Source organism: Sus scrofa, chromosome 7 (genome assembly GCF_000003025.6).
Source record: "Sus scrofa isolate TJ Tabasco breed Duroc chromosome 7, Sscrofa11.1, whole genome shotgun sequence".
Taxonomy (NCBI): domain Eukaryota; kingdom Metazoa; phylum Chordata; class Mammalia; order Artiodactyla; family Suidae; genus Sus; species Sus scrofa.
Genome location: NC_010449.5, coordinates 94,605,126 through 94,620,095, shown reverse-complemented (window position 1 = coordinate 94,620,095; position 14,970 = coordinate 94,605,126). Strand labels below are relative to the sequence as shown.

Sequence of the window (14,970 nt, the reverse complement as noted above, 5' to 3'; positions counted from 1 at the left end):
GAAAACCCATGAAGAGCATTAAAAGCACAGGAAGCAAGCACTACTTTGTACCTGCTTAAATGCAGTGCTATCCCGTGATGCTGACTATTTATGAAGACAAGTCAAGAGTACTTATGTGCTTCATGATGGGACTAGAGACCTGGAGTAACCTTAGATGGGCCAGTTAGTATGTACTCAGACAAAGTTCTTGGGAGCAGAAAGGAACCCTGGACTGAAGGATGACTTTTCCCTTGGGGAACAGTTTCCTGGGCCCTGAGACTGAATGGTTTCTTAAGAAGCTTTTAGACAAGATGGATTCAATCTCTAGCCTCTTGCTGTTAATATATGTCCTGAGAAATTACAGAGCAATTCAGGGATCTCCTGGTACCAAATTACATTTTCCCCAGTATGAAGTTCAATTATATCTAGTTTCCTTTAATAAACACATATGAATGAGGCAAAAAGAAAATAAGACAAATATTTTGTAGAGTTAGCGCCAAATGAATACCCCCAAAGCCACCATTTGGTCATGTCCTTACTTCACAAGGTGCTTTTGACCTTTCCCAGAGGAAAAGCCACCCACATGGTGAGATTCACTGGCCAGAGGTCCACAAAATATTTCTGGATCTGTTAGGAGACTCTCTGGCTCTAAAATGAATGCAGTTTACTTACACAGAAAATCTCTTTCCTTGAAGATGTATTTCATTTAACCAGGATGTTTCCTGTCACCGGAAAGAAATACCATCCTTTAAGACTAAATACAATTCGGAGTTCCTGCTGTGCCTCAGCGGTAATGAACCCAAGTAGGATCCATGAGGATATGGGTTTGATCCGGAGCCTCACTCAGTGGATTAAGGACGCTGTGTTGCAGTGAGCTGTAGCGCAGGTTGGAGATGCAGCCTGGATTATGCGTTGCTGTGGCTATGATGTAGGTGGGCAGTTACAGCTCTGATTCGACCCCTAGTCTGGGAACCTACATGTGCTGTAGGTGTGGCCCTAAATAGACAAATACAAATAATAATAAAAGACTAAACACAACCCTTTCCAGTTGTACCACTGTGATCAGGGGCAAGAAGACAGCAAACTGTTTGGGATTTTGATGCAGAGGATACATAATCTGCACCCTGCTCGTCCTGGTTGTTACTTACAGTTAAAATGATTCACTAAAGGCTTAATAAGTGACTCCGTCAAGAGCACATGCATTCCCACTGTAGGTCAGCTTGCATTCTCTTCAGGTATTACACAAGAAGTCAGCAATTAGTACACACCCCAAGTTAGATTTGCCTGATTTTGATGACCATAACCTGATGTTCTTTCCATTTTCTGTACCGTAATTTAGTGTAAGAGTGAACATGTATACATTTTCATCATCCTACATGTTCCGTCCAATATTGTATCATTAATAGGACACATTCAGATAAGTTCAGAAGATGTAAACTACCACCTTTCTGCCAAGTGTGAAAAGACATCCTTTTATTATGAAATACACACATTTCTATTATAAGCTGAATCTCGTTTGTAGGATAAAGCTTCTGTTTAAAAAGACTATTTCAGAACCAAGTACATGTTTTGAAAATATGCTATGCAGAGCTTAATATGGTAAACTAATTTTTCTTAATCTGACAAAAATGGACAGAAGGTAAAATGAAAAAAATTTTATTTCCTCAGTGTTTTATCCACTGTCAATACTGTATATTTGATGCAATATATTTGCAAAGAAAAAACAATCTCAGCTTTTATTCTCCACTTTAAACAACTACAATATTTACAGGCTGTTTAGAATAACAAACACTCAGACGCGCGCGCACACACACACTCACAGACACACGTGAGTACATATATTCTTATCTCTGGTTTATACTGAATGCTGGTAGAGGCAATGAATACTTTCAGAGCCCATGGTCAGAAGAGTGAAACCCATTTCCTTCCTCCCACCTACCTTCCTAGAATTATCTCAGTATTCTTTCTTCCATTTTCTCATGCAGAGCTCATTGCCAGACTTGTACAGGGTTAAGATTATCATTCTTTACATTTTATTTAAACTATAATAAGCTTTAAAAAAGCATAAGCAGACATGATTTCCCCCGCATTTCTATTATTTTGGTTGTAGAATCAAGCTTCGTGTATAAAAAAAATCCTGTTTAACCACAATTACACTAAATCCAAGAGCCATCTGGAGCAGCCATCTCACTCTCTACCGCCACTCCCTTTTGAAGTCCAGGGTACCACCACCCATCTGTGCAAATAACAGGCAGGGATTCGTCCAAATCACAGTCTTAGATGACCTTCGTTCCTTCTAGCTTGGCTGCGCTGAATCATAAACTGTCAGGTACAGAGCTGAGGCACAAGAAAAACGGTAAAACCCTCTGTAACAGGTGTGTCTCAGAGCTGTCATAACCTTGTGATGGCACTCAGCCCTGGTTCCCCTGAAGAATGCTATGTTGCTTCTATAAAATGGCAGATAAGGAAGTTCAGCTCACAAATAGAACTTACTTTCTCTACTTCAGAAAGAATATGTGGCAATAAAGATAAATTCCTATTATACCTAATTCTTGACGAGATGACTCTGCTGAGGTGATTCAAAGCAGAAAACATACCTCTGTTTCAAGCAAAAAAAAAAAAAAAAAAATACTCCACTCACATTACTACCATACCTATTTGTATACTAATTAATTTCTTTCCAGTCTCAGTTCTCTCCTAAAAGGCGTAAGTGTATATCAACCAGATTTTTTTTTTAAAGAGAAATGAAGAAAAGAAAGGCTGATTTTTCAGTACTTAAATAAAAAACTATGTATATCCAACATGATATTAAAATGTATGCTGCACAAATACATAGTAATATCTAATTTTCTTCTTTCTCCAGATTAATAAACCTCAATTTCCACATTAGACTGAAAAAGAAAGTTCAATATTCGTTAACAGGTTCCAAGTGTCATCTTAGCTTTGACTGACATTGTTCTCTTCACTCATCTTGGAATGAAAGGAAAAGCCTCCAGAATAAAAACAGATGTTTTATACATCACCTCAACAAGGTATTGTGTCAAAGAAAAACCAACTGGGTTTGTATCCAAGCAGTCATTTTATGTGATTATATATATTATAAGAATTAATATGGAGGACTTTAAAAATTAAAAAAAAAAAACTTTGTCCATATACATGAGAAAGTAATGAAAATAAACCCAAAGGTAATTAACAATGTGGGCAGCAATGTACACTTTTGCAGCTAGTAAACATAAACTAAAGAATTCTCATGCAAAATTACAATTATGTTTCTCAAGTCACATATTTAGGAGGAAAGATTGTGAAAGTTAATTAAACGAAAAAGATGATTTTAGCCTCTGGGCAAATCATAAGTTTAAAAGACCCAGTTCTGGAGGAACATGACTCAGTGCAGCAAAATGTACCAAGTGGAGAATTTCTAATGAGAAGCAAAAGGATGCTGCTCAGAAGCAAGGTGGGATTTATTAAGGCTAAGCTACCCTTGCTTAGATCTGAGGCTGTTTTTTATACTTTGATATGAGATGGGAAAATAAACCAACCCAGGAAGAAAAATAGACCTTTTTAATGAGCTGTAGTTTACCACAGAAAAACTTGTATTTTTGTTGCCTGACATTTGGTACAGAGAGTAATTTTCCATTTTTCACTCAGGAGAGAAATCTTGTCTGACTAATTCTGTTTCAAGGATTTGAAGTATCTCAGATATACCTGAAATATTAAAAAAAAATACTTGAAATATTAAAAAAAATACTTCAAACCTAGTAGAGGTTAATCTTCTAGTAATGGAAAACTCAAAAAAAGGCAGGATACTGATGCAATTTGTTCACTAATTTCCTGAGAGTTTATTAATCTCTTCTTTTAAAAAATATAGAGCCTCACTGCCTACTCTCCCAAGTCCCTTAAGAATCAACATATTAATCTAGACTCTTGGAAAAATTACAGTTCTTTAGGAAAAAGTGAACGTGTTAGAAAATGATTTTTACTACTGAATAAGAAGAAATCAAAAAGGTAATTTATAACTTATTCCAAAACTCTCTGTAAAGAGGGAAAAAAAAACAAAACAAAATCAAACAAGAAAAAAGTGAGAACTATACCAATAAAACTATTTAAAGCAAAATTTTAAGAAGTTAGTGTTTTAATTAACCTATTTTTACTTTCAAATGATGGAACACAAAGTTTTGGCAACTGTGAACTAAAGACGCTAATATATGTATACTGGGGTCTTGCATACTAATGAAAAAGGTTAAGCAGGGAATCTAAACAAGTAGTTCACCACTCTCCAAGGGGGTGTGGGGTGGGGGGACAAGGTTGAATAAGACATATATGATCAATTTCACCTACGAAAGTGTGTATATTTTCATATAATAATGGAGGTCAAATTATCCTTAAGACAGGAATACTTCAATTAACAATACTTCTCCTGATGTAATTATTAGAAAAGTATTACGATTTAAAAAGACTAATTTAAAAAAAAAAAGGCTCCCTTTAGGGCTCCTAATTCATAAATTCACTAAAAGCCTATGTGATAACAAAGTTCAACTTGTTTTGAGAAAAGTTTTCATTAGCTGATACCCTAAATCAAGACCCAAATACATATGTTCTGTATAAAATCTAGTCTTCCATCTGAAATCTGACTTTTTATAGTGTGTGTGATGTATTTAATAATTGACAGCAGGGGACTAGGAATAAAAATAATTCTAGCCCTCTGATTGAATCACCTGAAGTTCAGATTTTTTCTTTTTTCCCTGTATAGGAAAATGAATTATCTTCCATTTAAGACTGAAAAGGCTCCACTTATCTTCTCTTTGAGGCAGTGACCACAAAGAGATCATATTTGTCTCAGAAAGGGAACAAGCAGCAGGGAGCATAATTCCCTCCAGAAGATTTTAAATAATATAAATAGACAGATCAAACATCCAGTTTCAGAAGAAAAAAAAAAAATAACCGAAACCTTAATGGCATATTGTAGATTTGCCAAAATGAGGCAAATTCAGAATACAATGACAGTATCAGAAAAATACATTTTAACTGGTCAATTTAGAAAGGCTACCCTTTGTGTGAAGGTTTAGTAAATCATTTGACAACTGTTTTTTCAGCAGTAAATCTTGCAAAGTGCTAAGTCTGGAAATGTCAGCACGAGGCACCTTGGGTCCTGAATAAGCACAAACATTTTAAATTAGGAAAAGTAAACAGGTTTTGGAATAAAAATGCAGTAAGATGCTATATGTTAGCTATTCACTTCCCTAGTGTTCATTCCTTCTACTGAAGTATTATGTAATACTGTAAGATCTACATCAGAATGAGCAGAAAAAACAGTTTCTCTCTCCTGTCGCCTCATCAAAAAATACTTCAAACCTGTGCTGCCCAATACAGTAGCCACGAAGCACGTGGCTAGCGAATGCCTGAAATACAGTGAGGACCACATGCTGGACAGGAACACTTTAGACAGGATGGAGTCAACAAACTGTATGGCCGAAATTAGTTCCACCTGTTTCTTTGGAGGTTCCCCTCACAGGGGCCAGAAAGATGGCTGCTCCTAAATGCTCAGATGTGCAGTCTCCTTTGGAACGCTACACAAAAAAAGTTTTCTGAAAGATTTAAAAAACGTCGTACATTGAAAATTAAACCTTAACTGCGGTTCCCACCTAGTCCAATTGTAAATCTGAGTTATATATTTCCCTGAATACATACATTTTTAAAAAATGAATAAAATTTAAGCTATGAGACAACATATGAATTAAGTCAATTTCATCACAGTTATAAATATTTCAAATTACAGCTATACACTATAAATCACAGGAAATAAAATTCAAGTAATAGAACAAGAAGAGAGGAGGAAAGTAAAAGGCAAAGTTATTAAAGAGGGATGTAACAATAAGAACTGCACCGTTTGGATAATTTTGTTTGAAAACATTTTACTTGATTAACTGAATTGCATGTGAATAACTTCAAGAGCTAAGAACTCTTAACATAAAAGGCAATCAATCCTTTCTTTAAATTCCTGGACGTTCATCTTCTTTGAAAAGCAAAAGTATTTTCTTCCCAGAACTGACTCCAGCAGAGCTTGCCTGCCCCAAGGGGGAGCAGCAGAGGAGCCGGGGCACATATAGCGCTGGAGCCCATCTGAAATGTGGACACAGGGGCCGGCAGGAGTGTTCACAGGACCAAGTCACGGACTACTGGCTCCGGGAAATGCCACTGATGAAGCTATGTGTATCTTGAGATTAAGTATGCATTTTAAAGGAAACATCCAATGTACTGGCATGAAGTACGGACTACTAAAGAAAAACTGAGCAGCACAGTTCCTGCTACATAAGGAAAGGGAAGGGGTTAATCCCAAAGGCAATTTAAATAATGGTATTTTATTTTTATATATAAATAAACGTTCTGAGAAATCTCAGATTTTAGTGCATTGTAAAAAATTAGTGCAGTTTTTTTCATTAAAGTTTTTAGCGCTCAAGGAATAAGATAAATCTATGTCTGTTCAGAGTCTCTTTCACTGTACATTAAACTTTTACACTGCTGTACGTCAAACTGAGAGCTTCTACACTGGTCTGTTTTTAAAAATCAAAGTAAATGGATTTTGTGTTCTATGACAAAACGTGGCAATTATTTTTGGCAAAGAAATTAGAAAAATATGAGATCATAGTTTAGAAATCAAGAGTTTGTTGATTTAAAGCATAGGCAATGCATAGGAAAAAATTTTTTTAAGGATGTATTTTAACAGAAATTTATCCTTCATGCAAAATGTTTTCTCAGCAGCTAACTTAAAAAAATATTTCAGCTTTATTTGGGGATGGAGACAGGACAGGAGTCAGGGTGAGGGGCGAAGGAGTGGTGCTTAACCAAACCAAGCCCACTTTATGTTCAAGTCTCTCCTACAGGATCAAAGTGGTACCTGCAGGCATCTTCTGCTCTCCCCTTTTTTCCCCAAAGTCTTGGAGTTTTGAGGGAAAAGAAATGAAGTTATAAAACACTGGCTCACACTTCAGCCCCAAGTTCTAGTACCCCAGTTTCAATTACTGTCACGTATTTATCTTCAATCTGGACCAGAAGGACTGTCTTGTCGATGTGGGATCTAGTACCTGGATCTCTGCTGCAAGGCACCCATCGGTGAATCACCTAATGATCCAGAATAAAAGAAGCAGTTAGTGGCAGAGACCCTGAACACACTCACAGACTCAATCCTTAAGATTAGAGGTAGTGATCCAGTTAGATAATTAAGCAAAAGTACAGAAATTGGCTAACAACATAACATGCATACCAGTCAGGCTACACAAAAGTCAGAGCACCAGACAGCTGGCTTCGTAAGAGAACTTACATGGCCTTCCATGCCCTCCTGAGGACTCCAGTCTTTCCAGCTGTTTCTCCCAGCTTTTAACCGAATACCCTCATCAGGCCACTGCAGCTCTTTCCTTTTTGACAGGTTGATCCCATCCAGAATTTGACTGGGATCCACAATCTACATTGCAAATAGATACGGATCATTTCCAACTCATTTTCCCCTTGATAATGAAATATTATATATCCCAAAGAACACTTCTTTCATGGTACTCTTTGTGTCTCAAATTCTCCACTGCCTATAATGGAATACAAAACAATCCATAGTCATCTGAATTCCTTTTAGCCCACTGAGAGACCTTACTACACTGGCACATGATAATGGCTGAACAGGAAACAAATACTATCAGTGAAAAACTGCTTGCTTTCAGTTTTTACACTGGCAGAAACTTTTTTTCAACATTGAAAAATGCTCCAGTCTTGGGAGTTCCCGCTGTGGCTCAGTGGGTTATGAACTTGACTAGGAACTATGAGGATGTGCGTTCCATCCCTGGCCTTGCTCAATGGGTGAAGGATCCTACATTGCTGTGAGTTGTGGTATAGGTTGCAGATGCAGCTCAGATCCCCCGTTGCTCTGTGGCCGGCAGCTGCAGCTCTGATTTGACCCGTAGGCCTGGGAACTTCCATATGCGACAGGTGCAGCCCTAAGAAGCAAAAAAAAAAAAAAAAAGTTCTAGTCTTAGACTAAGTAGTACAAGGTATATTTCCAAAAGAGTCTTTTACTCAAAATACAAAAAATAAAAACTACTGAGTAAGAGAAACAGTGCAATTAGAACCCTGGGCTTACTCACTTGGACTCTGTAAATCACCTCCCCCTTTTTGGCATGTGAATTATTGGCAGGACTTAAGGTGTTGCCGGGCTGTGTGTCAGAGATGCTGCTCTGACCTCCATCTGTCCCCAGAAAGCCCACGAGGGTGTGGTGTTTGCAGGCTGGGATGCTTTGGCTGGAGCTGCTAGAGGAAGGCAGGCCGTGCTGCACACAGGCCATGCCACTCTGACTGGAGGGTTCCATCTGGTTCACCATGGACAGGCGGGACTGGATGGATGACGGTAAGTTTCGAAGTGATATCTGGCTAGTGGAAGAGCGCCGACAAGGCACAAATCCCGTGGTGGACATCCGGAGAGATGAGTGCCGGCTGCTATAGCAGTATGAAGACTGGCTAGCCACGGAGGCCCGGGCAGGGGACTGTCTGACCAGGCCGGACTGCACAGAGTGAGAGCTGTGGCTAGTGCCTGGGGACAAGAGACAACAGCAATATTCATTCTAAGTGCAACGATTCTAATACTATTTACTTCTCTTAGTTTCTAAGACTTACTCCCTTAAAGCCGCTCATCCTAAATTTGCTGGTGAATTTATATACCTAAGACTTTTTTCTTTTTTGGCCAACCCGAGGTATACAGAGTTCCCCGGCCAGCGACCAGATCTGAGCCACAGCTATGACCTAAGCTGCAGCTGTGGCAGCACCAGATGCTTAACCCACTGCGCCGGGCTATGGATCGTACCTGTGTCCCAGTGCTCCCAAGATGCCGCCAATCTTATTGCACCACAGTGGGAACTCCTACACTAAAGACCTTTAAAGTTGCCAAAAAGAAATGAATATCTGAGATGTTTTCTTACATGATTTTATAATATAATGTTTATTTGCTGAAGCTTTAAAAAATCCAAATTCTGGGTATAAAAAAAATTAAATAATTTACAGCAAATAGCACATTTTAGGGTTGAGATAAACCCTAAAATTTCTTTAAATGTTTCAGAATAACAAGAATACCTCTTTACTACATTAGAAATGAAATATCTCATAAAAATGACACAGTGAGAAATATTTATTTATTTATTTATTTTTATTTTTTTGTCTTTTTGCCATTTCTTGGGCCGCTCCCGTGGCATATGGAGGTTGCCAGGCTAGGGGTTGAATCGGAGCTGTAGCCACCGGCCTACGCCAGAGCCACAGCAACGCGGGATCCCAGCCTTGTCTGCAACCTACACCACAGCTCACGGCAACGCCGGATCGTTAACCCACTGAGCAAGGGCAGGGACCAAACCCGCAACCTCATGGTTCCTAGTCGGATTCGTTAACCACTGCACCACGACGGGAACTCCGAGAAATATTTATTAATGATCTACTATGTGGCAAGCTTTGTAACGACTATTTCCCAAAGTGGTGAGTATTAATGCCCTTTCGATCTATTCCAATGACAAGCTAACCTACCTGAAGACACAGTGAGGCTGTACCGTAATTTCACAGACACTAAGGGATTACTACTAAATATGAACAACCAGTGATGCTGAATCTCAGGTTCTTCAAATGGCTTAATATGAGTCTTCAGCTTTGTGACGATTATTAAAAAATGAATATTAATTACACTGAAAAATAATTACATGGACTTTTTATCTGAAAATAAAAAAAGCTTGGAGTTCCCATCATGGTGCAGCGGAAATGAATCTGACTAGGAATCATGAAGTTGTGGGTTCGATCCCTGGCCTTGCTCAGTGGGTTAAGGATCCGGCGTTGCTGTGTAGGTTGCAGATGAGGCTTGGATCCCGAGTTGCTGTGGCTCTGGTGTATGCCGGCAGCTATAGCTCTGATTAGACCCCTAGCCTGGGAATCTCCATATACTGCGGGTGCAGCCCTTAAAAGACAAAAGATAAAAGACAAAAAAAAAAAAAAAAAAAAAAAAAAGGAAAGAAAAAGAGCTAATCAATTTAAGAGCAAAAGGTACATTTAAAGAAGCACATTGGAAGCTTTAGGTGTTCACTCAGGAGGTTAAAAAAAAAACATACGAAACATTAATCACACGCTTGTCGGGAGTTTCACCAATACCAGTGCCATTGGATTTTTTTAAAAACTGAAGAAAATGTTTTAAGATTTCATCTGGTCCATGTGAATGGGGGTGGGGGGAGACAGTGCTGGATCAATTGACCAGTCATGGGAATAGGTGAAATCTGAGTCCTGCTCCATCCCAGGTAGACTACAGTACTCATTAAAAGGTTAATTAGAAAAAGAATACTTTCCTTTGGGATAAGGAAAATTTTCTTGAATAGGATACAGAAAGTATTAACTATAAAAGGAAAAAAGATGAGCAAATTGCTCTACACAAAAATTACAATTTCTCAGCCAAAAAAAAAAAAAAAAAAAAGAAAAAAGAAAGCCACTCTTCATGGAAGAGAATGAAAAGCCAAGACACAGAATGGAAAAAGGTATTTGTAGTGCAGAAAACTGTTACGGAGCTTCAATCCAGCATATACAAATATAAATAAGGAAACGAAAGAAAAGATAGACTTAAACATGCACTTCAAAAAGAGCTGATAAACTCATTTAAAAGTTTCCAACCTCAGGTAGCAGAGTTACGCAAAATACAATTCAGCTAAAGACCACCCCCTTCTCCTGTCTCTCTGAGAGAGGTGGGAATGATAATACTCAAAGGTGTACATTCCTACATACGACTAATGAGAGTATGAATAGGTTAAAAAAAACTCTGGGAAGATTTCTGGCATTATTATGAGTCTTAAAATATTCTCACAATCTTTGAATATTATGAGTCTTAAATATTCTCACAATCTTTGACTTGATTCCATTTATAAAGTTTCCAGCCTAAGAAAATAATTATGAGTCTTAAATATTCTCACAATCTTTGAATATTATGAGTCTTAAATATTCTCACAATCTTTGACTTGATTCCATTTATAAAGTTTCCAGCCTAAGAAAATAAGTGACTGTAAAGATTTATATACAGATGATTTCAACATTCAGATGAAACCAAATCATCGTTCAACAGGGTTAAATTATATTAAAGATCATTAGCCTTGAAAAATACTTTCGAAGAAATGTTATTTCAAGTAATATATGTTTACGTATTTATGCAATGATTAAAATAAAAAAGTAGGATAATGTCCAATGGGAATCAAATAAAATTCTATTATATATTTCTAAGCAGGTAATGTGCTATCCTTTTCATACACACATACTGCCTGGACCCCATGGTTAGAGACTAACATGACATACATCACTGGGTTTCACATTACCTAGTGTTGGAGGGAAGGAGGTGACAGGAGGATGGAGTCCTGCTCCCGAGGATCCCTGGCCTGGGTTTCCAGTGCCCCCTTGGGACACATTGCTGTGGGCGTCATTGGCAGTTGTTGCATTGTTACTAGTGCAGGAAGTTCCACCTCCAGTGTCAGAGTCTTCAATATTGCCACCACTGTTACATCCAGCTCCACAACCTTTTCTTAACCTAGGAACAAATACCAGTAGTAAGCACTGTCCCAAGATCACTTCAAGGCAGGTATTTTAATCCTTTTCTAGCAATTCTGCATATTGAATGCTACTAATGTTCATCTTTGAGAGTCTTCATGGGAATCAATATTAGGAACCATTCTTCCCAATGGATCTCACTTTTATACTCTGTATCATCTTTCCTATGTCCACTCTAACAAAGAACTTTACATAAAAAATTGTATCATTAAGATCTCAGCTGGAGAAGTTCCTGTCCTGGCTCAGCAGAAAAACCAATCTGACTCGTATCCATGAGGATGCAGGTTTGATCCCTGGCCTCACCCAGTGGGTTATGGATTAGGTGTTGCTATGAGCTGTGGTGTAGGTCACAGATGCAGCTCGGATCTGGCATTGCTATGGCTGTGGTGTGGGCTAGCACCTGCAGCTCTGATTTGATTCCTAGACTGAGAACCTCCACATGCTGCAGATGCAGCCCTAAAATTAAAAAAAAAAAAAAAAAAGGAAAAAAAAGATCTCAGTTGGATACAGAATTCTTGCCAGTGTATACAACCCAAGAAAACCTAACTGATTTAAATTATTTTATGTTGTAGTACACCTAAAGAAAGCTGCTGAAATAATTTTTCTTTAAGTGTAGGGTGACCAACTCTTGCGGTTTTCCCACGACTGTCTGAGTCTGACACCAAAAATCTGCATCCCAGAAAACCCTCAGTCCTGGGCAAACAAGGCAATTCCAGATCAACACCTATTTTTTGAAAAAATAAATAAATAAATAAAATTTTTTTGGACACTACCCTGGTTTGTATTCTTCCTTCTGTCTGAATAGGGGTTGATGTTAAAATGGTGAAATTTTAATTGGTACAACTACTATAGAAAAGAGTATGGAGATGCCTTAGAAAACTAAGTATAGAACTATTATATGACACAGCAATCCCACTCTTGGGCATATATCTGGACAAAACTTTCCTTGAAAAAGACACATGCACCTATATGTTCATTGCAGCTCTATTCCCAATTGCCAAGATGTGGAAACAACCTAAATGTTCATCAACAGATGAATGGATTAAGATGTGTATATATACACATTGGAATACTACTCAGCCATAAAAAAGAACAAAATAATGCCATTCGCAGCAACATGGATGGAACTAGAGACTCTCATATTGTGTGAAGTAAGTCAGAAAGAGAAAGACAAATACCATATGATATTACTTATATCTGCAATCTAATACATGGCACAAATGAACCTTTCCATAGAAAAGAAAATCATGGACTTGGAGAACGGACTTGTGGTTGCTAAGTGGGGGGGTGGAGGGAGTGGGATGGACTGGGAGTTTGGGGTTAACAGATGCAAACTATTGCCTTTTGAATGGATAAGCAATGAGATCCTGCTGTATAGCACTGGGAACTATATCTAGTCACTTACAATGGAGCATGATAATGTGAGAAAAAGAATGTATGTGTGACTGGGTCACCTTGCTGTACAGCACAAAGTTGACAGAACACTGGAAACCAGCTATAGTGGAAAAAATAAAAATCATTTAAAAAATGGTGAAATTTTACTCTTTAATAATGGGTATTCCTGAAAGAGTTTAAAAACACCTATTTGAGAGTTTGTTACTCTAATCATATTTTTCCTAGGTTCTGATATTTAAGGATCTGAACAACGACACTTTTTATTTTGGCCATGCCCATGGCATGTGGAAGTTGCTGGGCCAGAGAGTGAACCGGGGCTACAGCAGTGACAATGCTGGATCCTTAACCTGCTGAGCCATAGGGAACTCCTTGAATATCAACTCTTAAGAAACTGAAAACATTCTGTGATTTTCCTTTACTATTCAGTTACTTATGATGATGCTCCTATTACCATATATCATAATTTACTAGACAAAAGGCAGAGGAAAAATTCATGTGTATACTTGGAGACAAGACAGATTTGAGATGTGAGTGTTGGGCAGACTGTTAAAATGGCAACAGTAATTGTATCCCCACATCTCACAAGTAGGAGCTTCAACATGTACAGTGTGCTCCCCCTACTGCTGGAACGGAATGAATAAAGAACCTAATCCACTTGTACAAGTTTGTTATTCTTCTTGATTTTGCCTTTTGCTGACCCACACATTCTAATAGTAGTGATATACTGTAATGGAGAATTTAAAAAATTAAGGAGAGGGAACAGTTCAAGATTCTACTAAATGCTAGAGCAGCAGTTCCTGACTAGAGCTGTACATTAGATTTACCTAATAACAGTTTGAAGATGCAACTGCTCGGACTCTATTTCCTGAAGCTCAGGTAGGTTTATACTGTGTCATGGTATCTGTATTTCTTCTGCAAGTTTTCCAGGTGATGCTAACGCACACTGCCTCCATGAGGAGGGTATGGACCCACCACCAGAAAAGACAAATCGTATGGCTCACCTGTGCCAGGTTGACACTATAAAGTTTCGGATATTTCCCAAACTGATAGGTCCCCCAAGAATTTCTTTAAGCTGTTCATGGCTGTCAGAGTAAGAAGTTGTCAGGGGTGAAACAAAGATTGGGTAGCCAATAGGCTGATCACAAGATGAGTTGATCATGTTTCTCAGTGCTTGCTTGGCATTTTGGATGCTACCTCTCTCTGGGTTACGATTACGTAGAAAAACAAGCTCCTGCTGTTGCCCTGCCCAAAGGCCTCGGACACACTCCTTATTCACCTGAAAACCAGAACATGCAAGAATTAGGTTAAGGGGCCAAGAAGGACCTTTACATAAAGAGAAGAACAGAAACAGGAAGGCTATAAAGGACATTATGATAGCCAACTGTGACACGTAGGAGACATCCGAATAGGAGTTAACTGTTCCACTGTCATTAGGCTGCTAAATAATAAGCAGCTGCAGGGCTCTTCCCTCCACTCTGTCTTGTAAACATATCAAGTTAAATGTAGTCCATTTCATTTTCCAAATTGGTGAAGCACTGATTTTTATAACTGAGAAAATAGATACTTTTGATAGAAATGAGAGGCAACAAAATGGAGAGCTGAAAGGATGTTTGTGATTTAGGAGGCTGATTAAAAGAAAAAAAAATAAACCATTATAAATTATCAAAATAAAATTTCAGAGATTAAGCTGCCTAAAACCAAGATATTTAAAATACCAACTAAACAAAAACAAAAAAATCAAGTTAAAGAGTGAACCATTTATAGTGAGGAATCGATCACTATTAAATACGAGCTACAGTATTATTTTGCAACATAGGAATCATATTAGCAATACAGTGCTGACACTTTAAGAAGTGCTAACCAAAGAGCACTCACATATCACAGGCAAAAAGTCCACCAAAATAGAAACGAACCAAAAATTTAAGGCTTTATGGCACATGAGAAGATTTCAGAGGACAGAGTAAATTACTGACAAATTAAGTGCTCATAAACAGTAAATATTAA

The 14,970-nt window shown here is 38.1% G+C and overlaps 1 protein-coding gene across 7 annotated transcripts in view; it reads right to left on the bottom strand.

The window, feature by feature from the left end:
* The window catches only part of PCNX1 (pecanex homolog 1 (Drosophila)), a 173,476-nt gene continuing 160,125 nt past the window's right edge, over window positions 1,620-14,970 (bottom strand). For 6 of the 7 annotated variants that reach the window (XM_021099419.1, XM_021099421.1, XM_021099420.1 and 3 more), the window contains 5 exons: window positions 13,968-14,242; window positions 11,343-11,551; window positions 8,109-8,551; window positions 7,298-7,438; window positions 1,620-7,098 (listed from right to left, as the gene is read on the bottom strand). In XM_021099419.1, the coding sequence (XP_020955078.1) occupies window positions 6,958-7,098; window positions 7,298-7,438; window positions 8,109-8,551; window positions 11,343-11,551; window positions 13,968-14,242 (1,209 nt within the window). In that variant the 3' untranslated portion in view covers window positions 1,620-6,957. Of the gene's footprint in view, window positions 7,099-7,297; window positions 7,557-8,108; window positions 8,552-11,342; window positions 11,552-13,967; window positions 14,243-14,970 lie in introns of those variants that run through there. The other variant, XM_021099423.1, reaches the window with a different exon arrangement.